This window comes from Macaca thibetana, chromosome 8 (assembly GCF_024542745.1).
Source record: "Macaca thibetana thibetana isolate TM-01 chromosome 8, ASM2454274v1, whole genome shotgun sequence".
In the NCBI taxonomy this organism is placed as follows: domain Eukaryota; kingdom Metazoa; phylum Chordata; class Mammalia; order Primates; family Cercopithecidae; genus Macaca; species Macaca thibetana.
The window spans coordinates 35,622,582-35,646,815 of NC_065585.1; the positions used below are offsets into that span (position 1 = coordinate 35,622,582).

The window sequence follows — 24,234 nt, forward strand, 5'->3', positions numbered from 1 at the left end:
GTAAGCTAAGGTCTTCTAGCAGCAAACCCCACCCTCATTTTTTAAATGAATGGTTATTGAGCACTGTCTGTCCCAAGCAAAATTCCAAGCACTTAACTCATTTCATCCTAATATCGGTGCAAGAAAGGGATATCATTATCCTTCATTTTACAGATAAGAAAACTGGGGCACAACGAGGTTAAGTAACTCATCCAAGGTCACACAGCTTGTAAATGGATTTTAAACAGGGTAGCCTTGCTCCTAACTCTTAACCGCTGCCACAGTAGTAAAGTCCACCTTCAAAGGAGTAATTTCAATTGCACTAGGAGAGTGTTAAAATTAAGAAAGATGTGTTGATATAAAACACAATTTTTAAAAATGTTTGTAGAACCCTAAAAATTCCTACTAATTTTTATAAATTAGCTGATACAGTCCATAAGTACATTATGTTGACAGTTGCCAGTAACAAAATCAGTGAGCCTCAATGTAACTGCAATGAAGTACAGAAAGGTGAACATACAAGGCCATTTGGATGCAAATCAGTAAAATAAACCATAAAGATATGAATATAAAAAAAATTAAGGTCTTCAGTGTTTTTCTACTTAATCATGAGCTAGTCCTTTCTTCACATGTCAAAATGTTTTATGTGCTACCCTGCATATCATGAATATTTTCTTAAACGAAAATCATTGGAGTTTGTCAGCTTAAGCAAGAGCTTTTGTGTTTATGCTGAAATAGATCTCTAAAACTTTCTTTCACCCTGAGAGAAAGAACGTTCCCCTAGGATACAGCAGATCATGCTTTATGGCAGGCCGTTTTATAGTTTATCACATCTCCCCAGCAGGGACCAAACCAGTAAAATAAAGCTTAACTGTGATAAGTGGACTTACGTGTTTATCTTTATGGCAGGGTTACATGTTTTCTCTCATGCCTTTCTCCCATCTGTGTTTTCGATGATGCACCCAAATGATGTAATGGTGCCAAATGGCCCTTTAATGGTTTTTCCCTAAGAATTAGTGAATTATAATCCTCTTCTTTCCAAAGGTAACTGCCATCCAAATCCTGGGTCTACTGGGATTTATTGCATGCACAGTGTTCTTAGCCACTGATTTGGGGGCCTGCCAAATGCTCACTCAGTACTCTAATGTGTTGAGAAGGAAGCGTTATAGGTCTCTCAAAAGTAGTGGAAGCTCCAGCAGACCAGATACCTACCATTCAACATATTTATCAACTGTCAGCATAAGAGAAATAAACCTGGAAACTTCTTTTACACACAGACTTCTAAACCAAGCATTGTGAATCATGCAGGTATATGCTTTAGGTTGGGCTTTCCCCACCTCCCTAATTGAGGAGCATTTATTGAAGAGACTGCCTGCAAAGGTATGTGCATGATTAAGGGGATCTGACAAACTGTGGTGAAATACTGAGTGCTGGCAACAGCTTGGGGCCATTCCTGCATCCTGAAGGAGCAAGAGGAGGGTAGAGTTACCAACCTAGAGAGAGAACTTCAAGGCCACCTGTGAAGGAACTATGGACTCTGGCAGAGGAACACAGCCACCAGCAGAAAAGGAGCCAGAGGAATAAATACCTGGACCTCACTGTCTGCTGGTACAATCTGTTGCATGGCATTTTGGTGAACTGTAGGATTATTTACAGAAAGTTACTTGTTGAACAGCATAGTATGTTCACTTGGGCAATTCGATGGGTTAATTTCTTCCACCACCCAAGCCTATATCTGAGAGCAGCCAAGTAAGCTATATGAATGCCGACTGCGGTCAAGTGGGGTAATGCTTCAGCAACACAGCTGCAATAGGCTTGTATTCCAACATACACGGACTGGCATGTTTGTAGCACTGCAAGAATGATCGCTCTGAAGGAGTCTGAAGGAAAGGGAACCCTCATTTCACCACGTAATCAAGAAGAGATTTCCGTTAAACATAGATTCACTCCTGGCTGTACATTTACTAGCTTTCATTCATTCATTTGGTGAATATTTATTAAGTGTTTGCTCTATGCTGACACCATTGTTCCAGGCATTAAGGATAGAGGAGTGAAAAAACAAGATGCCTACCTTTAACGTGGGGAGATGGCTGATACTTGCACACAAGCAAGATAAGTTCAGATGGTGACAAGTAAAACAAGGTAACTGGAGAATGATGGGGGATGGTCAGGGGAGTGTTTAGGGTGGTGACATTTGAGCTGAGACTTTAACCTTATTGTTCCATGCTTAGGGAGGGTTGGGGATGGGGTGGCAGGTGGTGGGCAGAGCGGTGAGTTAGGAAGGGAGAAGAGTGGTAGCAGCTGAAGTCTATATCCTTAGAGTAATGTGAAGACATTGGACGGTTTTAAGAAGGGAGAAATGATTTGATTTACATGTTTGGGATCCCTCTGATGACTCTGTTGAGCTTCGATTGAGGTGAAACTGGAAGCAGGACACTAAATTTGGATGGCTTAGCCTAGGATGGAGGTGGTGGAAATACAGAAAAGTATAGGGAGACTATATACACACACACACACACACACACACACACACACACACACACATATATATATATATATATATATATAAAATCCCCTAATTTTCCTAATGAGATTTTTAGGTGTTTTATTTATTTATTATTTTGGAGAGACAGTGTCTTGCTCTGTCCCCCAGGCTGGAGTTCAGTGGTGTGATCATAACTCACTGTAGCCTTGAACTCCATGGCCCATGTCATTTCCAGTTACAGCCAGGACATCATAGTCAAATGAGTACTTGCTATGGAAAAAGAGAATAGAGAGGGACATTAGTGTGCAACTAGCAAGCAGGTTGTCACTAGATAGCATGGGACAGCTGGTTTTTCTGTACATTCATATATGTCTTGTATACATATATGAGTATCCTTCCTTATCCAAAGCTATTCAGTCCCTGAATTCAGAGAGCAAAAAAAGGAATATAGGTTTTTGTGATTGCTACAACTTAACCACTGTATTTCTATTTAAAGTGATCATTAAAAGGCTGGAAGGGTCATACCATACAAATAATTACAAAATCTGTTTTTAAATTTCTTTGTCTCTTCCATTTTAAACAATTCTGTCAGTTGGATCTCCAAAGGGAACCAAAACTAGCACTGATTGCAGCCAATTCAGAAGGATATGTCTTTTGCAAATGGCACTTTTTGTTCAAAGAAGGTAATTATGAGAGAGCCCTGTAATAAGAGGCTTTGGAAGGACTCTAATGTAAGGGGATTTCTTAGTTTCTGAGAGGTAATTGCGGGAGGAGGGGTTCTTCACCTTATATTTAGACATTAAGGTAGGGTGGACCAGGTCACCTGCAGAGCAGCGCCGGTTGGGGGGAGTTTATTTGGTAACATAAGGAAATATTCTCTCTTTTTCTTTAACTGTAATATGAGGGGATAATTAATATGTAGCTTCTTTGCATGATTGTGAAAATCATGAAAGGTGTTAGATATGTAGCAGAATATATGCATCACCTAATATGCACTACACAACATTGAGAGGTAAACATGCACATCCTCTATCTTTGCAAAAATCGGTGTTGGCATTTGACAGTCAGCTGTGTTTGTAGTGACAATATTTGCCCGGCATACAGTACGTGCTCAATAAATGATCACTTTTATTGTTATAAAATGGGAAATAAGGAAAGTCTATGAATAGCACAACTTTAAGGCATTTGAATGTCCACTCATCATCTCATCTGCATTAGTCCTATTCTGTCACGGATGCCTTCTTAGTAAGAATTATTCTGAAATAATAGAGAGCTTTGGTGGAAGCTTATTAAACATTTTTTTCTGAGCAAACTTCTATTTAGAGGGAATCTGCCTTGAATTGTTCCAGAGAGCTCTGTATTCCATTTTCTCTCAGAATAATAAGGCTCCCCTGTTCCTCTCTTCTGGGCAGTGCTGTGAACTGTCGTGCATATTTAAATAGCTGGAATTCATTGGAGTACACCAAGCATTTTTCTCAAAATGTTGTGTTTGCCATAAAATTTCAGGCTCTGTGGGGTTTGATATAATGTCTTGCTTGCCCATTGGGATATTATAATCAATGTGGAAAGATTCTATACGTTTTGCTCCAATATTGTCCAAGGATTCATCTTGACTGTTGTGTAGGCATTTACTTCTATTTGACAATTTGGTATTTCTTCAAATGCTTTGTGTCCATTCATGAGGGCGATGGTTTCATTGGAACACTGCAGTCACCAGGGAGAAGGCCCTGTGCTCTTCCCTGATAGGCTGGCTTTCCCTCTGCCTCCTGTTGCTATGGTGCCAGCAGAGTAACTTCCTTGCCCTGCACATGCAGAAGGCTCAGTCTCCATGGATACCCCACTCTGAGACTGTACTCTACTGAGATATGAGCTGCACACACTGTATTTCTGCAAAAGACATACCCCAGTCTGTGCTGGGAGGTTGTTTGCAGAGGCAATGTTTGCCATGAAAGTCTACGGAGCTTACCTTCTAAGTAAGTAGTATTAGTCACAGTAAGTAAATAATTATATTGGATCACAGAGGCTAGAGTGTGTGTGTGTGTGTGTGTGTGTGTGTGTGTAAGTTAGTTATGGTAGGCCAAAATGGAGCCTAAAACAAGTTTTCATCTCCACCTCTCAGATATTCTGAATGCATGGTCTTATAACTAAACTTTTAAAAATATACACGTGTTATTTTAAATACTCTTTGTCATTTATGAGTCTATTTGTGCAGTTGTAAGTCAATTTGCTGCCACAGTGAAAAAGACTGACCATTGGCAATTACATTTAGAATGCTCTTCTAACCATGAGCATTGCATGTTGCATTTGTAAATGAAAAGCCTGGCCTTACCAGTGGTGTGCTAAGGGAATAGATGAACACAGCCACAATTAACGCTAATTGGCACTGCACATAGTTTGAAATGGGCCTCTGTGTAGGCTGAAACACGACGTATTTATTATCAAGAGAGAGCCTGCGCATGTGATTAGGAAAGGGAATACCCATGTCTGCCTGATTACCATGAAAATTACTGAGAGCACCTCTCTCTGGCCAGTTTTAATTTACTTTTCTCACATGGCATCCAGTAGAAATTCTGAAACAGTTAATGCTCATGGAATTGGGATGTGGAACATTTTTATTTTTATTAACTGATCTGACCTAACACTTCTTCTTTACTGTACATTCCAAGAGCATAAAGGTTGGGTTTGTAGTGTTGTAAAACACGTGAGTCATCTTAAAGTATTTTCATCTGCTGGGCAAATGATTAATGCCTGTGGTGGTAAAATTAATTAGTAGAAACAAAAGAAAGACTATGTTTATGGCAACTCCAACTTTAGTTCAGTAACTTTAAAATTGTGTAAAATTAAGATATTTAGATTGTTCACATATATAGTTGACATCTGGCAGCTCTAAACAAAAAGCAAAACATATGCTATATTAGTATAGATAAATTCATCTTTAATCCTATAAAAAAGTGAACACAGCATTATGCTAGATTGTTAACTTTGTTTACTTTTTTGTGCTCATGACTACTTAGGCAAGGGACATACTGTGTTCATGTCATCTTTTCCAATGGTTAGTCATGGTTCAAGTTTAATTGCTGAGAACGGTGAAAAGATACCACCCTTTGAGAATGTGAATGTACCAAGGACCACTCTGTCCCTGGCTTTGTCACTGGGGTCAAGCTTTAGATGATTAACTTAACATTTCATAAATATAATTTCTAACAGTAGATGGAATAGCAGACAAACATGGGTGTGTGAGAAATTCTATAGAGATCATGATTTTGGAACCCTGGAAACCATGTGGATGACACTTTCTCCAAACTTTTACTGCACCAATAGTATAAAGCCCCATATCCCTTTCTCAGTATATCTGCAATGAAGTCCCCCACCCACCTCTAAAACCCAGCATAGTATGGGATTTCTTTTTAACCTCAAAATATCTGACTCTTCCCTCTAAAACTTTTCTTTCATCTATGTATTGGAGATACTAAGAGTACCACTCACATAAGGCTGCTTTGAAAATTCAGTGAAATAATCATTGGCATATGATTATAGGAATAGAATATATATGAATAGAAGCATACAAAAAATAGCTTCTATTGTATTATGAATACTATAAACATTATCACCATTTTTACAACGCCTGGTAGTCAAGGGAGGCATTAGCTAATAGCTTGAACAATTATTTGTTTCAATTTGATTCAGCCTATCAAATTTCTTATCAAATACTAACTAAGAATCTACTATGTGCTTAACACTTTGATGGGAATTGTGGGATTTTATGTACATGAGAATGTACCTAACAAAAAGTGAAATATACAGTAGTAGTTTTTTATCTTTTCAAATGTGTGGCTTTGTTGTTTTGCTATATATGTGTGTGTGTGTGTGTGTGTGTGTATGTATGTATATATATGAAATTGTGTTGCTATTAACAAAATGGATACATAAGATATCACAGTAAATGTTTAATATAAAAGAGGCTGAGCCATAGCATAAGTCTAGTTAATATTTATAACTTGAATTTAAAATGTGATGATTAAAATCTAGGTTCAAATATTAAGTTAGCTTTTTTTCCTAAAAGGCTTTCCATGACATAGTTTGAAAAAAAGCAATTTCATTTTTCATTAAGTTCAAAGTTTGGGGAATGATGGGAGAGAAGGAGATGGGAAATGATTGATTAATCTGTATAAAAATAGGCCCCATGCTGGGATTTTTTCTTTTGCACTAATTCTGTGTGACATCTGAGCCAAAAAAATACATAAAACCAATGCCATATGTGCTGAGCCTGCTGGTGCTTATTTTAAAACTCATGAAGAGTTGACCCAGATTATATTTTGCAGCTTTATTTTTATTTTAATGCCACTTTAATTTCCACTTCTTCCTGGCATATTCTCTTCTTTCCTTCTGTTTTCCCTGGAAAAAACGTGGCATGTGCATCAAGGACTATACCAAGTCACTTGAATGAAGAAAAGGAGCGGGCGGGGTGGGGGGGCGGGTAGCATTTGTAGGATGTGGTTTAAAATGAGGTCTTGAGAGGCTGGGAACTTGGAATCAACGTATGTTCATACATGCTGAATATGTTTAGCTAAACATAATTTCAGATGCAATATCACTCAGATGGCCTAGCTAGAATAAGCCTTCTATTTTAAAGTTGCAATGGAACAATTAAATCCTTAATGATATCCTCACTAGCATGGTGACCTTTTACTTACATTCTGCTAGTCTGTGAACAAAATAATGCCCCACTTTCTATTCCATTGTTATTAGTCACGCATGCACATGCTTTGATGGTGCACAGTTCGTCAGTTGTTTGTTAGGTACTTGGTGCTTCTGTCATGATATTCGGGTCATATCTGAGGAGCTTTCTGAGGTCTCAGTTGACATTTCTATTTGTTGCATCCTTTTCTGTCAGGAGAGTTTGTGGCACTTTCAGAGGAAAGGATGCTTCCTTGTCTTACACGGCAGCAACATTATTCAGGGAAACTGGATCTTCCTGAGTGTTTGGCTTCTTGTACTCACCTCTGAGGTTGAGATAGGCAGGCTCTGCAAGCCTCTGCCAAGATGATCTGATTTCTGCAGAGACTCCTGGCGGGCCTGACTGTTCTTGAAAGATGAAGGCTATGCATGTATCTGATACTGGGTTACTGCCTGACCTCCAATGCCTTTTCCCTCATCGTTAGAGGAAGAAGTGAAAGATCCAAGCCATGAGCTTAGAAGCACTAGTGCATACAGGGCAATGGTTAGAATCTGCAGATTGCGCCATAGCCTCCTATACTGCCCAGCTCAGAGAACCAGGGACAGTAAAGGGATTTTTCCCATGCAACACTGGGTCATTCTCAAGTTTTGGATACAGCACAGCAACATGCCACAAGTATACATATGTAACAAACCTGCACGTTATGCACATGTACCCTACAACTTAAAGTATAATAATAATAAATAAATTAAAAAAAAAAAAATTAAAAAAAAAAAAAAAAAAAGATTCTCCAACTCAGCATTTCCTTTTCTTCTCAGTCTCAGCTACCATTTAAAACAACTGAACCTGGTAATGCTACTCATTTGTTTTTTTAAACGAATGTTTATTAATGTGCTAGGCAGTTACCCAGGCACTGGGTACAACAGTAAACCAGGGATCCCTGTACATTGTGATATGTTCAGGAGGAAATGCGGTGTCCAGTGGGAGCCCAGAGGACGACCATGTTACCTAGACTCTGGGGTGTGGGAAGGGTCCCAGGAAATGTAATGCAATATTGATACTTATGAAGGGTAAAATTATATTTTTAAGGCAAAGACACTTAGGGATTTGAAATTTACATGCACTCATTGTTAATTTAAATACTATGTATGCCCTTAGAGGCAGTGTTTTTTTTTTTTTTATATTCTATTGTTATGGTCACCATGTTATATTTAATAACAATTTTTTTAGATGGCTCTTTTCTCTACTAGAATGTGAACCTCTCTAGGAACAAGAACATGTTATCTTTTCTCTTTCCTTCTCTCTTTATTTCTCTCTGATAATCACTGTATTAACTTTTGTTTTACATTCAGTTTTGCTGCTTCCCTTACTTCTTTATAAATACTACATATAATGTGATGCATAAAGAGAATGTATGTGACATGCGTGAACTGGGTAGAATAATAATAAAGCAAAACTTGTGATTTCACCGTCTACTTTAAGAGTTGCCGCCAGGGAAGGTGCCTGTACACTCCTCCCAGATCCTATTCTCTGACTCCCACAAGGGTAACCACTGTACTGAAATGTGTGTTTTAACATTTCCTTGCACTTTAAAAATAATGTTACAACCTTAGATATATGCCCTTTAAAATATGTTAGGGGTATTTTCAAAACTACTGTTTCCAAAGCCTACTTCTTCCCTTTTTTTTAATGCCATGCAAACACTCTCTGATGGTCCTAAAAAGAATGGCCTTGATTTATTTTTCGTAATACTCTGCTTTGCTTTTCCATTTTATTTTGGTTTTTCACAGAACATTGTGGGCTGGAGAGGGAAGGGGTGGAGAAAGTAGAGAACACTGAGTACACTTGAATTTAAAAGTTAATTTGTGTAGGGGGGTGGGGCAGAGTAGCTGGGCAAGCGAAGGGTTGGCCTGGGAACATGTGCTTTGTGCCAGACGTCACTGACAGTGAGATCCTGGGGAAGGTTCCACTAAAGGAGTCCAAGGAAATGCAGAGCATAATTTGTGTGCAGAGCAAAATCCAATCGTGAGTATGCTTCGTGCATTTCAAGTGCTATAAACCAAACCAGGATTTGTAGAAAATGTTTCTGGAAGGATGAGTGGGAATTCAAAAACATTTTGTTCAGAAGCTTGAGAGAGAGAATCATTTTCAATTGATAGACAATGGTATGAGGTGAAATGTTGTTGCCTGCTGCTGGAGACAGAGCTCTTTGCCTCTCATCAGCTTCTGCCCCAGCTCAAGAAGGAAGACAAGTAGGAACGAGGCATCCCAAGTGCATTTCCCTTCCTGGGGTGGACGCTGGGCTCTGTGATCCTTGCACAGGTGTCCCAGGGCAGGCGTGTAGGAGCTGTTCCACCTGCTTTCCACCTGCTTTCCTCTGACCACATCACCTGATCCAGACACTTCTCTGTTATGCTGCCAGCACTTATCTTGAAAATACTTTCTCGTGACTTCATTATTCTGTTTCTTCCTTTCTCTTTTGGGTTTCTTGAACACATGTCAGAGTTAAAAACAACCCCAACGCCACTAGGCCTTCCATTTCTCCATTTGCTTTTGTTCTCACACTCCCTGCAGATGCCAGAAATTGCCAAAATTTTCCCAGCTTATTTGTTTTATTGTATTGACATTTGTGCTTGCAAACAAAGTTTACATTAAAGATTACAGACACCTGCAATCCCAGCACTTTGGGAGGCCAAAGCGGGTGGATCACTCGAGGTCAGGAGTTCAATACCAGCCTGGTGAACATGATGAAACCTGTCTCTACCAAAAATGCAAACATTAGCCGGGTGTGGTGGCATGCTCCTGTAGTCCCAATTACTCAGGAGGCTGAGGCAGAATGATCACTTGAGCCCGGGAGGCAGAGGTTGTAGAGAGCTGAGTTTGTGCCACTACACTCCAGCCTGGGCAATGGGAGTGAAACCCTGTCTCAAAAAAAAAAAAAAAAAAAAAAAAAAAAGGAAAGAAAATTACACAGAGGGTAAATCTAGCATTGACCTTGTAGTACCTCAATCCATTCTTATCAGATTATCCAATTCTTCACAAATTCTTCAGGCAATATATAAGAGACATTGTTCTTTTCATTTGATTGAGGTATTTCTCATTTTGTTTGCTTTTCCAAACATATGTATCTCCATTCAATTGTTCTTTTATGTGGGAACACTGCAATCAAGCATATGGCATAAGATAAAGGTTTTTTTAAATGTTTAACTTGACTTTATCCTTTTTCTATTTTTAATCATTTGGTTCACCTGGAGTGTCAAATGATTTTGAACCTATACAGTTAATTTTGTGAACCTAAGAGCTACCTGGAAAAGGTCTCCCTTTTCAGCGTTCCTTCTCCCTTACCTTATGACCCATCTCCAAACTGTAACAGTCACCTGAATTCCCTGCCAGCCTCCAGTCTCTCTTTCAGATATTGCCGTCATGTTGTCTTCATAAAGCGTCACTGTTCATGTTACCACCCCAAACAAAACTCGTCATGGTTCTCTCTTGCCTTTAATATGTCATGGTTCCCTCTTGCCCATAGCATAGTTTTTACGTTTTTCAACTCCCTGGTTAAAACTCACCTTTTTGGCTGCATTTTCTCATTTGATCACTACATTCTAGCCATACAAGGAACTCCATATATATACTAAACATGCCCTGTATTTTTCTTCCTTTGTGTTTTAGTTCATGTGATCTCTTTCACCCAAGGTCAACTCCTGTCCATGCCCCCAACACTACATTATATTCTTCCTGGTGTATCAGGCCCATCTCAAGTGTCATCTCTCCCGTGACGTGTTCCCCTGCCGTCATCCCTTCACCCTAGCTAAGAAGATTTCTTCGTCCTCTGTGTTCTCTGGATGCCCTCCCTCTCTGTGTGCACTCATTGTATTCTGACTTATGTCCTGGGTGTTTGTCTGCATAGCCTAACTCCTCCTAGGAAACCCTTGAGCATTGGAACTCTGTATCTCCATGCCTTCCCAATCCAGTGCCTTAGCGTAGAAAGTGTTTAACGCATAGTTGAGATGGGCTAGATTGAACATTGTTGTCTTGGTTTCCTGTCCTTAGATCTTTGTGAATACTGATCACAAGGATCAAGCAGAATAATATCAGACAAGCCAGCTCTGTTGCTTACTAGCTCTGTGATTTGGGGTGAGTCTCAGCATCACTCAGAACTTTGGTTTCCTGGTCTTAACTTGTATGTCTTTGGGAGAAAGGATTAAAGGAAATAGCAGCTGTAGAGTTCTTGACAGAGTAGGCTCTGAGTCCACAGTGGCTAGTGGCATTATTATCTGACGCTGTCATCCGATGCATTTGTTATCCCTTCAAGGTTTTGCGTAATCAGGGGTCTGCCGTCAACACCATACCATCCATGATTTCATTCGTGTCATTAATAAAGCATGTTAAATAGGATATGGACAACACCAGGGCCAGGTGATGTGTTACTAGAGATTTCCCTGGAGGTTGATAGACAGTCCATTTGTCAACATCCTGTGGGTACTGGACTGTGCTATCACCCAGTGCACACATGTCAACCTTGTTCATAAGAGTATCCTAAGTGTTTACATTAAACATGTGCTGAACTCCAGATATGTGATGTATGTGGCCATGATAACTCTGTCAGAAAAAAAAGGAAGTGCGGATTGTTTTTCACATCTGACCCAGTGAACTCTTGCTGGCTCCTTCTTGCCTTATTAAAGGACCTTCTCTACAATTTCACTGGAGATCAACACCAAACAAGTTTGTGATTTTCAGAATTTATCTTTTCTCTACATTCATGACCTGTAGACTTTTTGCCCATTTCCAATCTTCTACCTCCCATCCTTTCCAGTTTCTCAAAAGTTAATGATACCATTTCTGCAATCATATATCTAAGTTCTTTTGGTACCTTTCTTTGCTCATTCATTAAATATTCTTCTGAGTCTCCTATAAGCCAGGTTCTGTGCTCTTGGCTCTGGGGATGCAGTGATGAACAAGACAGAGGTCTTTGCTGTTAGCATGGTTTTTGCATGCTGGTATCCTGGGTTGAAAACTTGACTTTTAAGTGGTTTGGGCATACAGGCTGGAAGTAGGAGTGGAAGGGAGTATTTTTGTCCTAATTGGAAATAACACCAGTCTGTTAATCCAACCTAAAGGGCAAAATAGGAGAAAGAGGAGCTATTCCTAAATGCCAATGGTGGAGAAACTTTTAATGCTGTGAAATAACATTTCAAAACAGCAACATCTGCTCTGTGCTAAACGCTGTGTGACACACTGGGGTACAAAAGAACACGCCCTCAAGGAGCTGACAAGCATACTGGAAAATCTGTTAAAGCAAACAGGCAATGGCAGTGCAATGTGATAAATACTTGTTAAATTCTGGGTGGGGTCAGATAAAGGAAGGCCAGCTAATCCCCTTCCTGAAGGAAGTAAAGGTCAAGGCTAGACTGAGACTGAAGAACAGGTAGTAGTTAGCCAGGCCCAGAGGGACAGGAAAATAATCCAGCTAGAGGGAACAGCGTGTGTGAAAACTGGGAGTCTAGAGGATATCATGCCTCCTTCAGGAAACTGTGAATGGTTCCATTGGCAGGGGTTGTGGTATGACAGTCTGAAGAGATTATGGAGGGTTTGTAAATCATGCGAAAGAGTTTGGACTTTATGGACACAGGGCGCCATTGAGGAGCTTCAACAAGGGAATTGCCTAATGAGGTTTCTTCTCTGGAGTAGTGTGGAAGACAGACTGCTCAGGGCCACAAGGAGCAGCTGGGCACAGTGTGATGCTGTTTCAGTAATTCTGGGTGAGAAATGATGATGGCCTTAGGTGGAGCATTCAGGATGGGAAAGAGCAGACAAATGACACAGTTACTAAACAGACAGATTTGAAAACAAGAACCATTTGTTGTAGTGATTTCACAACATTACCATGCACAGAAGATCACCTGGGCAATTTATGAAGATGGATTACGAGACTGACTTAAAGAAAGTTCAATCAGAGGATCTGGAGTATGAGTCAAGAATCTGTATTTTTAACAAAGAGTCCAGGTGATACTGATGCAGGTGGTCCTCAGACTGTACCATAAAAAACCCTACCTATTTGATGTTTCAAATGGAAACACTTATTTAAAATATATTTCTATTATGTTAACTTTTTGCTTAAGAATGAAGATTCAATCCTACTATCTTTGTTGAAAGTAGATGAATGACTCAGCCCTACTGTTTACTGTACAAGGGCAGTCTCCTTGCTAGTATAGTCTGTGTTCACTAATTGTTTGCTCTCTGGTAGGGCATGCAAAATAGAGTAGTGGTAATTTTGTTGCGACTTTTTATTGCAGATTGTTTGTAAATGTATTTTCAAAGGTTTCAGTGTGCCCCTTGCAAGAGCAAGCAAACACTTTGGGTGGAATTGGGGAGTGGGGTGCAAAATTGCCCCAAATCTTGAAGTTCCATGCAGGTGTACTTTCATGGCGTTTAAGGCATATTTTGAATCTTATTGTGATGTTTCAGATCCCCACATAAGGGCTGTGTGACCTTCAGCAAGTTACATGTTGTCTACTTTTCTCACCTGTAAAATAGGAATAATAATTGTACCTCTTTCATATGCTTGATATGAAGATTCAATGAGAATGCCTGTAAGGCACTTTGAACAGTGTGTGAACATAACAAGCCATTTCTAACTATTCCTGAGAGAAACCAGGTCATATATAACTTATCACTTGTATTTAGAGTTTAGTCACTTAATAAATACCTGTCCTTCTTAAATCACATTACTTAAATAGTCTATAGTGCCCATATGCAAGAATTATTGGAAAAGTTTAGTGTTTAGCAGCACACATACCAAACATGGATAAGTAGGCTGATGATGATGATGATGAATATTTACTGTGCACTTATAGTAGTTCATATTATGACGTTTCATTCTCACAAAAATTCCCTGTGATAGGCACTCTTTTAGTCCCTTTTTACAGTGAGTAAACTGAGGTGTAGAGAGGTTAAGTGATTGCCTGAGGTCACACTGTCGTTAATGAAAGAGCAGATATTTGAGCCCTGGATCTGCTGATGCTAGCACCTGCTCTTAACCACAGCTGTTAAATACATGTTGTCAATTACATACAGCATGGTTAGTACCACTCAGTATTATGCCAAGTAAATTAAGCAGTTCACTCCTTTTGGATGTGAAATATGTAAAAATGGTTCTCAAAATATATACTACAGTGTGTATCTGTATGTTAAATTACAGACAAGCCGGCTGCTCTCACTTTGTCAGAGGCAGCCATTCAGGAAGCTGCTGGGGGATCTCAGGCATAGGCCAGTCTTAGAGCAGTGGTCCTCAAACTTTAGTGTCCATATTCCTGGAGGGCTTATTAAAACCTACATTACTGGGTCTCGCCTCTACCCATAAGTTACTTAATCTTACAAAATGTCATCTCTGCTCCTAAATTAGTCATCTTTCTCATTATTCTGAAACAGTGACTCTCAAAGAGTGGTCCCAAACCAGCAGCATCAGCACCACCTGGGAACGTGTTTCTGACTCACTGAGGATGGTTTAAAATCTATCCCATAATCGCCTGACTCGCTGAACAGACATTTAACTTCACAAAGACATTTGGAAGTGACAAGTCATCAGCTCTAACACATAGATGCTTAGATAAAAATCAAAAGATAGAAATGTTTACTTTGCCTTTAACATTTATAAAGCATAGCAGTTACTTCCTCATACAGACTTAAAAATTTTTTTTTGAGATAGGGCCTTACTCTGTCACCCAGGCTGGAGTGCAGTGGCATGTTCATGGCTCACTGTAGCCTCAACCTCCGGGGCTCAATTGATCTTCCCACCTCAGCCTCCTGAGTAGCTGGGACTATAAGCGCATACCACCATGCCTGGCTACGTTTTTGTATTTTTTTTTTTTTTTTGGAGATGGGATTTTACCATTTTATGCAGGCTGGTCTCGAACCCCTGGGCTCAATTGGTCGGCCTGTCTCAGCCTCCCAAAATGCTGGGATTACAGACGGGAGCCACTTCACCCAGCTCTAATACAGAGACTTACATGGTGTCTTCCCCTTCTCCAAAACAGCGGGGCTTGCCTTAAAATGAAGATCTTTTCTTCACTTGCAACTTGGAATTAGGCCTTGGAATTAGGAACGAGTTCTGGGCTGCATTAAACACCAGCACATACTGTCAGGGAAGCTTTCTCCCATCACTCTTCCTCCCCATTTTGGGACAAGAGGTTTCTCCCTCGATGAGGCTGTATGCATAATCCAGCAACTCTGGGTCAGCTTCTCACGTTCATGGGCTTCGTCTCCTTGCCAAGACTAAGTACAGGGTTGTGAAGTGACCTAAGCCAGACTCAACAGGGCATCAGGTAATTCCTGATCTTCTAGGGCTATTCAAGGTCAGAGCTACCATGAGACAAGGGGTCACCCTAGGCATGTTGGACCCTAAAATTGGAATAAGGTAAAACAGAGATTCTAGTTTTACTTTTCTTCTTCATAACTACCTTTATTTATTCATAACGACAGGAAGAAGGGTATAAGTACGAATCTGTAAGGACAGGTGGTCCACAGAGCATTTCTTCTTGCCTATGAAATATATTACTAAGAGTAGACTTCCTCTTGATTTTTTTTTCTTAGACTCCAGAAATGCAAATACATGTTTATTGGAATGGAAAATCTAGCTAAACGAGTAACTGGAATAAAGTCAACTCATTTTCTCATTATCAGGAGAATGAAGTATAAATTATGGATAAAAATCACACACTCTAATATTATATAGCAGTCAAATGAATGCACTACAACTATATGGAGAATTTTAGCAACATAATATTGAATGAAAATTGTCCCAAAAGATTTTATATACATCATGATAACTTATTTATTTTAAAAAGTTAAAAACAAATAAAACCAAAATCCTCAAATTCTACCTTTTAAAAATATATAGATGTGATCATTCTTTGTAAAAGTGAATGCAAGGAAATGGTGAACTGGGGATAAGATGAAGGAAGACCACATAGGTGGATGCAAGTTAGTGTCACTGTTCTAGTTTTTGTGATGGGTTGGTGGTTTCTTTATTTATTATATTAAACATAAACAAAACATAAATACATAAACAGAGCAGTCAGCAAATAAACAAACTAATGATAGCCTTGCATGGGCCAATGATGAGAGAATGTCAAAAACCAAGAATTATGATTAATCCAGTTCTTTGCATCTGAGATTCTTTTAAAAAATACATTGAGAGAACAGCTTTCTAGGTCACAGAAAGAATAATGAAATGTCACTCATCTATAGAAAAATAGTTCCATGCTTAGTTTCATACAGCATTCTCTGACCTGCCACTTCCTCACCTCACACATGTCAGCATGTTCAACCTCTAAATGGAGATCATGAAGGGCACGCATCAGTAGACCATTAAGGGTTGTCAGGGGAATCACTTCAGACAGAATTGTGGCTGTAGGATCCCTAGAATAGGAAAAATATGTGCTTCCTTTTCTTTCATTTTCACCTCTCTGAGTAAGGTAATATGTTTGCATATTTTCTTAGAGAAGTGAAAGTGAGGATTTTAGAAAATAAAAGAGACCTATGTGTCAAATATGAGCAACTCTTAACTTGACCAGTGGCAACCACTGGGACCTGTGTCTAAGGAAGATTTTAAATTCACCTGCCTCCCAGTTGCCTTTATTGCCTCATTGCCTGCTGTTGCTTCTAATTCTTTCTGCGTTACCATCTCTGTATGCTGTTCCCTTCACCCCGTGCTGTCTCCACAGCTCTGCATGCTACAGTCATGAATTGTTGTAAATGGCTTCAAAACCTGGCTAGTTCAGTGTGCCTCCTCCATGAAGTCTTCATGCTTCCAGCAGGAAACAGTCTTTCCCATTGGTGACCTCTCTTAGCACCTAACTTGTGTCCCTCCTAAGACATTTGCCTGTCTCTGAAGGCTGAACTATGGTCTCAGCCCACATGTGCTAGCAAAGAGCTGGGGAACACACAAATATGAACTAATGTGGAGATAATAGCTCTCACCATGTGTTATTTGTGAGCCACAGACCCTATAAGAAGGTCTGGATCATTAGCTCCCTGTTGCTTAGTGTGCTGCAGGCCTTCCTATGAAATTGGGATATTCAGTCAATACAGCTAAGGAAGACTTACTCATTGATTTATAATCTAAAAGAAAAATTTTTACCATCCTCTGCCAGGACCATCTTCTATTTCTTTTTTTATTTTCATGCTTGTTTTGAATCCTTTCTTGCCACTCACACCACACAACAGCCTCGCCTCATTCCGTGTCCCTGTTCTAAGTTCTTCCAGATTTTGGCCTCACATGGGTTGGGACCTAGATACGGTTCAAAGAAGGTAATCATAAGAAGAAAAATAAAAATAATAGTGAAATGTTAAAGTGTTCACTGAGTGCCAGCACTATTTTTCATGTTTTACATATATTATCTTACATTATTCTTACACAACTCTATGAAATAGATACTATTATTATTCTCCTTTCATAGAAAAAAGTGAAGCCCGGAGAGCTTGTATTTCCCAAGGTCACACAGCTAGTAACTGAAACTACTAAACCGTATTACTTTGAAAAAGGCAAAGAGAAATAACTTCATGGAGACTGAAAATGCAAGTGAGAAAGAGAGAGGAGGGTGAAAGCACGTCAAGATATTGGAAGGGGAGCATGGCCGAGTCTGGTGTCGGAACTCTGCTCTGTTTAAATGCAGTGGAGTTGGAGGTCAGTGCTACTGAGAAAATCCAAGGAGTGAGCCACATGTGAGACAGATGCAACCTTCCTGACACTCTGAGTGCCACTGCCAAGGGAAGGAAGGAACCTGTGGGTCAAGAAGATGATGTACCCTGGAGGTTGTCACACAGTGGGGACGAAGATGGGGGTTGAATGGTCAAGGCTGTTAGGTCTTAGAGTCAATTAAGAAAACCCATGTTTAAGTACAGAAATGAGGTTTAAAAAAAAACAACAACATTATTTTAGGGCCCCATTGGATGTCTTGGCAATGAGTTGTGAATTATGTCATCTGTTTCCCAGTAAGTGGGTGTTTTATTCCATTTGTGGTCTAGAATTGCAAGCAGACAGCACCACCTCACTGAGATGAAGAAGAGTGGAGGATGAGGTGACTCCAAAACCTCCTCATCTTTTCCTTCTCCCTTATATTCTGGACTGAGTCATAGACTTAAATCCTATCCCCGTCCTGACCTTCTGTCTTTCCTGGTGTCTCACTCCCCATTTTTCTCTCCCAGCCCTTCATCACCTCCTTCCTCCCCTATGAACGCCTCCTGCAGTGACACCCCTGCTCCGCACCCAGCACTACCATTAGGACTGCTCTTCCTGATTTAGGTTTTCCTGCCAGACAGGAGGGCAGGCATCTCATTTTGGTAAACACTGGATAAATGCTTCTCCTTAAATAGAAGCAGCAGGCTTTCCAGCTAGTTCTTTTAAAGGGGCAGAAATTCAATTCACTTCAGTAAATTTGACAAGAAATCAAAGATAAGTAACATGTTCAAGTCTGGAAAATACTTCAGGGAGGATTCGCTCTGTTTTTACTGGGTCCCCAAGATAATGAGCTAGGATGAAATTTATGACCACAGTGGATGTAACCTTTCCCAGCCCCGTTGGGTGAAACGCAGTGGGGGGAGGGCTGCCCGTTGGACATGCCTGCTACTGGAGTGGTTCCTGAGCTGAGTCAGTGTGGGAGATGATGAATGCCTGTGTGTGGTTCCTTTGATGCTGTGAAACATGTCTGCCATGGAAAATCCAGGTTGGCACTGATGGAATAACCCCAATGCAGCGTATGCTGGATTGTGAAATGTTTTTCTCTGCTGAATGGCGTTTGACATGTTCAACTGCACACTGGTTGGCCCCTCCTCTTTTACAACAGGATTATGAGGACTTTGAACCATGAACCAACTGTTAAGTATCCTACTAGCTTTGCAAACCAACATTTGTGTACGTGAGTTTGGCTGGAACTGGCCCAGTTTCAAACAACCTGTGCCTTATGTACTTTCCATCTTTCCCTCCAGTCCTCTGATAATGTATTCACTCCAGGAAAGTGTTCCTGGAGAGCCGTGAGGGTACAGATCATTCTGTAAATTAAATTCTCTCCTGTGCAGTTTGTCCATGAATTTCTTCCTCATCCTTTCGCTGGCCTGTCTGTCTTCGTTTCTGCTCACTCATTGTTCACATCGCATTGAAGAAAGCTCTTGCAATTTGACAGGACTTGGAGAGAAAGTCCAGGCACTTTTTTACGTTTGGAGCTCTCTTCCTCACAATATGGTTCATGGACCACCTGCTGCACAATCAGCTATCGTAATTATCAAAAATGCAGATGCCTGGCTCACCCTCCTCCCAGATCTTCTGAACTGGAATTTTTGTGAGAGTTTCCCAGAAATCTGCACTATTATTAAACTTCACAGATAATCTTCATGCACAGTTAGGTTTAGGGACCACTGCATTATTAATAATAATTTTAAAATTTGTATTTATGAGTGTGTCAAGCACTTTCTATGCATTAACTCAATTTATTTTCACAGCAACCCAATGGGATGGGAATCATTATCTTTGCACTTAAAACAGGACCTGACACATGGCAGGTGCTCAATAACTTTTTGCTAAATAAATAATAAATTAACCTTTTAAAATGTATGTGTATACATATATAAGTAAGGCTTAGATAAGTTAAGAAAACTTGGTCAAGATATACAACTAGTGACAGGTGGAGCTGGGCTTTATAGCTACTTCTTGTCAGAAACTTTCACTTCCCCTTGTTTATTGGTTTCTTTACACCCTCTTTGCTTATCATTTCTCTCATTCGCTCTTCTTGTTCAGCAGATGGGTTGCCTGTATTTCTGCTTAGACAGGTAGCTGAGCCAGTCCAAGGTATAGGAGTGAACTGGGTGGCGTTGCCTCTGACCCTCTTGGCCTCCTTAAGGCCTCCTCCCTTTCTCAGACCTTCCAAGCTACCTAACTCAGGAGACTGGGCCCTGCGAAGATAAGAACTAGAGTAAATCTACTCATATTTCCCTGGGACTTTCTGAAGGCAGAGTTCTAAACCACAAGAGACTCTAGAACTTTTGGAGGCATCCATGGGGAGTCTCTTTTAGAATCAGGATCTTTGGAGACGTGCTTTTGTACACACACACACACACACACACACCCATGGTATACACACACACACACACACCCCCTATGGTACACACACAGAAAGAGAATTAAAAAACAGAAACATGCTCTTTGCTGAACAATGGCAAAAGGAAAATCACCTTTTACAAAAAGTAATTTAAAAATGTATGAGTAGAAAAAAGCATTTCCTATTGTAGTTCTTTTTAAGAGATAGATGTAATCAAGACCTTTCTTGAGAAGCCTTCTTCTGGCCTTTGGGCCACTGTACCAGTAGTTTCAGCTAAAATGGTACTATTGAGGGCTTGCTATATGCCAGGCATTGTTCTCATTTCTTTGCATGTGTCATCTGAATTTCCACAACCTTTTAGCAATACTTAATATTAATAACTTCATCCCTATTTTATAGATGAGGATACTAAGGCAGAGAGAGGGTAAATTCATTCCTCAAGGCACCACAGAGAGCAAGTAGAGGAGCCAAGATTCAAACCCAGGTGTCTCAACTCCAGAACTCTCTTAATACTACATAATATGGTGTGACTACTCTTATTATAAAAAGATTTTCCTTAAGAAAATTATACTTTTAAAGGGAAAAAATGGATTGTTCATATGTCAGTGAACTCCTATATGTATTTTATAATGTGAATAATGTGCACATGGTTAGAGAAGCCAAATGGCTCAGAAAGATAACAAAATGAAAATAAGAGTCTCTTTATATCCACACTTTCCTGTTCCCAAGAGACACCGCTATTAACAGATCATTTTATACCTCAAGAAAAATGTTCTGTGCCTATAGCAGGTTACATATTATCTAAAGATTTATTTACAGAAAAAAAAAAGCAGATTTGCAGTACCCACTTTTCTGCATCTTGTTTTTCTCATCTAATAACAGGTATTTGATATCTTTTGACTTCGACACACCCAGGATCATGTCACTCCTTTTCACAATGGCAGAGTATTCTCTTAGGCTGTTGCTATACCACCTGATTTAACCAGTCACTATTGATGGACAACTAGGTTGCCTTTTTGGGTCCTTATGTGCAGAATAAATTCCTAGCAGTACAGTTTTCCTTTTTATGCATGTAGCATAGTTCACACTCTTACTAACTCTGTTTTTACAAACCCTTAACAGGGTTGGCATTATCAGACTCTTTCGCCTATCAGATAGATGGAAAATGTCTCCTTACTTTCATTTATATTTTTAGTGACGTTGATAGATTATATGACTTTTCATGTGTATCAGTCATTTCTTTTTCTTTTTCTTTCATCTACCTATTATGTCCTTGGCCCATTTTTTTGTTAGGTTTTATTTTTCTAATTTTATGAGCTTTTGGTAAATTAAGGAGATTAACTTTTTATCATGTGTTGTAAATATTTTTTCAGTGTATCTATTTGGCTTTGACCTTGCTATTTTCCCATAAGCAGTTTTATAAGTTTGAACTTCTTTTGTGTTTAGCTGTTTGTGTGTGTGTATGTGTGTGTATGATTTTAAGTATATGGCAGTTCCATCAATTTAGCATCAATCAGAATGAAGAAAACTATTTTCTGAAACTATGATATAAATGGAAATTACATTTACAATTTTTCAAGAATATTTTTATTCTCAAATTTTAAAAAACCTGTATATGTATCTTATCAATGTATTGATCATTTAACTAAATATTCCCTTTCCGAGATAAATACCTATACAGGGTTTAGGAAAGTAATTTTGCAAAAACTAAAACAAAAACTCTGTTTAGGCTGTGAAGCATTTCTTGGATTCCTTGGCTGGGCCCCCCAAGCCTTAGCAGCTAAGAGTCAGTTCTACTGAATGTACTTTAGAGCAGCTTCTTTTAATAGTATCTTTTATAATTGCATGTGTCCACTGCTTCTGCTGCTCCTTAATAGCTGTGCTTGGCTTCAGTGAAAATGGTTCCTCTCTCCTCCCTGGAGACCGACCTGTAAATTTAAAAATCTGTGTATTTTGGGGGGATGGGTGGAGAAGGAGGATGGGAGAGAAGGGGTGGGAACTAGGTGGGTTTATTTTATTTTATTTTATTTTTTTTACTGCCTCTATTTGAGGTGGTCCAACGTGAATTAATTTGATAGCTTTGCAGTGATAAAGGATAAGAGAGGGTTTGGGGTTACTTAAATCAGTGTTTTAGAATGGCTTAATACCGCTTAGTAGATCTCAGGATTGCTCTATACTGTGGTGTTCTGATGTATGAGGACTGCTCCATATCTTGAAAACAGGAAAAATTAATAATGTCCTAAGAGACCAGATTACAGGCAGTGCTTTAAAAATAAGTCAGTTAGCTATCGGTTTGGACACATATTCTTTTTGTTTTCATTTTTTTCTTCCTTTTCTAATTCCCTGGCGTTAGCATACATGCACAGAACGCTTAATTATCCTAACGTTATAAATAAAAGGAATATCTCTCAAAACAGTTCAGCAGTGCTATGAAACAAAAAACTGCCAGAACTTCTGGAGGTCACTGGGCATAGCTTCTTTAGAGTTGGAAAAATGCCTTCTGCAGCAGGATGCTTAGTCACTAAATGTTTGGCATCAGAGCATTATCTTAAAGGTCATCAAATTCATCCTGTCTGTTCAGTCCTGGAATAACACTCCACTAACCTGGCAGCCTGATCGAAAACAATATTGATGAGGAACAAAGACTGTTAATGAGGATGACATCCATTGTTTCCAAGAAACCCATGAAGCAGGCGCTATGAGTATCATCTTTGTTTAACCAATTAGGAAACTGGGACACAGAGAAGTGAAGTAACTTGGCTAAAACTTTCCACCTAATACGGGTTAGGGGCAGGCTTTGAATCCAGGCTGCCTAGCTGAGGTCCTATGTTTTTTCTTTTTGTCTGTTTGTTTGTTTGTTTTTATTTTGTTTTGTTTTTTGAGATGGAGTATTGCTCTGTCACCCAGGCTGGAGTGCAGTGGCATCATCTTGGCTCACTGTAACCTCGGACTCCCTGGTTCAAGTGATTCTCCTGCCTCAGCTTCCCAAGTAGCTAGGATTACAGGTGCTCACCACCACGCCCAGCTAATTTTTGTATTTTTAGTAGAAACGAGGTTTTGCCAGCCTGGGCGACAGAGCGAGACTCCGTCTCAAAAAAAAAAAAAAAAAAAAGAAACGAGGTTTCGCCATGTTGGCCAGGCTGGTTTCAATCTCCTGACCTCAGGTGATCCGCCCACCTTGGCTTCCCAAAGTGCTGGGATTGCAAGCGTAAGCCACCATGCCCAGTCGAGGTTCTATGTTTTTAGGTTAGGTACTCTGTGCATGATTTTAATAACCCAAAAGAGCACTGAAAACAATATATTAGTTGCATACACTGTTTAAAGGAAATGAATAAAGAATGCCTCTCCTTCCTTGTATCTTTGTTGCCAGCTAATAGATAAATGGGGGTGCGGTGATTAGGTCTCCAGCTTTTCTCTTAGTTATTTTGCTTAGTATTGAAGGAAGTATATCAGATGATGTATTACATTTAGCTTTCCTGTGTATCCTTTAAAAAGCGTTCACTGATTTTTACACTGCATTAACCAGTTTGTGTTTTTTAAATTCATAAACTGAAATAGTTGTGAAGTAGTATATTCATTTTTCACTATCGTGCTATTCAAATAGTCCTGAATACAGCTGCAGGGACCCGATTGTGCCTTCTAATCTCTTTCAGATGTACAGAAAGTAAGAGAGGAAAGTGCTGAAACAAAGTGACCTTAGGCCCTGCAAATACATAAAAGTCAATATATTGAGTTCCAGTAGCAATAAAATGTAGAACAAAGTTGTCCTTTTAGTTCACAGAACGTAATTACCACAGATCAGAAGCACCATGGGGTAACAATGGATTTTCCACAATTATCTGTTCCTGTTCTAGAATTTCTGCTTTTAGGCAAGCAGTTCAATTATAATCGATGGACTTTTGTGAAAGGAATGAAAGCTGAGTGTTTCAGAGGAATAATTGCACATTAGAAAATAATATCTTAAACCTGATGGCTGTAACCACAGGATCTATTTTTGAAAA

General features: G+C 39.5%; 1 protein-coding gene across 5 annotated transcripts in view; it reads left to right on the forward strand.

Annotated features, from left to right (window-relative positions):
• Nucleotides 1–24,234, forward strand: part of SYBU (syntabulin) — a 116,790-nt gene that overhangs the window by 78,663 nt on the left and 13,893 nt on the right. Inside the window, exon 1 of one of the 5 annotated variants that reach the window (XM_050802203.1) lies at nucleotides 2,640–4,437. The exons of the other annotated variants lie outside the window; for them this stretch is intronic. Coding sequence (XP_050658160.1) covers nucleotides 4,401–4,437 — 37 coding nt within the window. The 5' untranslated portion in view covers nucleotides 2,640–4,400. Of the gene's footprint in view, nucleotides 1–2,639; nucleotides 4,438–24,234 lie in introns of those variants that run through there. 5 annotated transcript variants of the gene reach the window in all.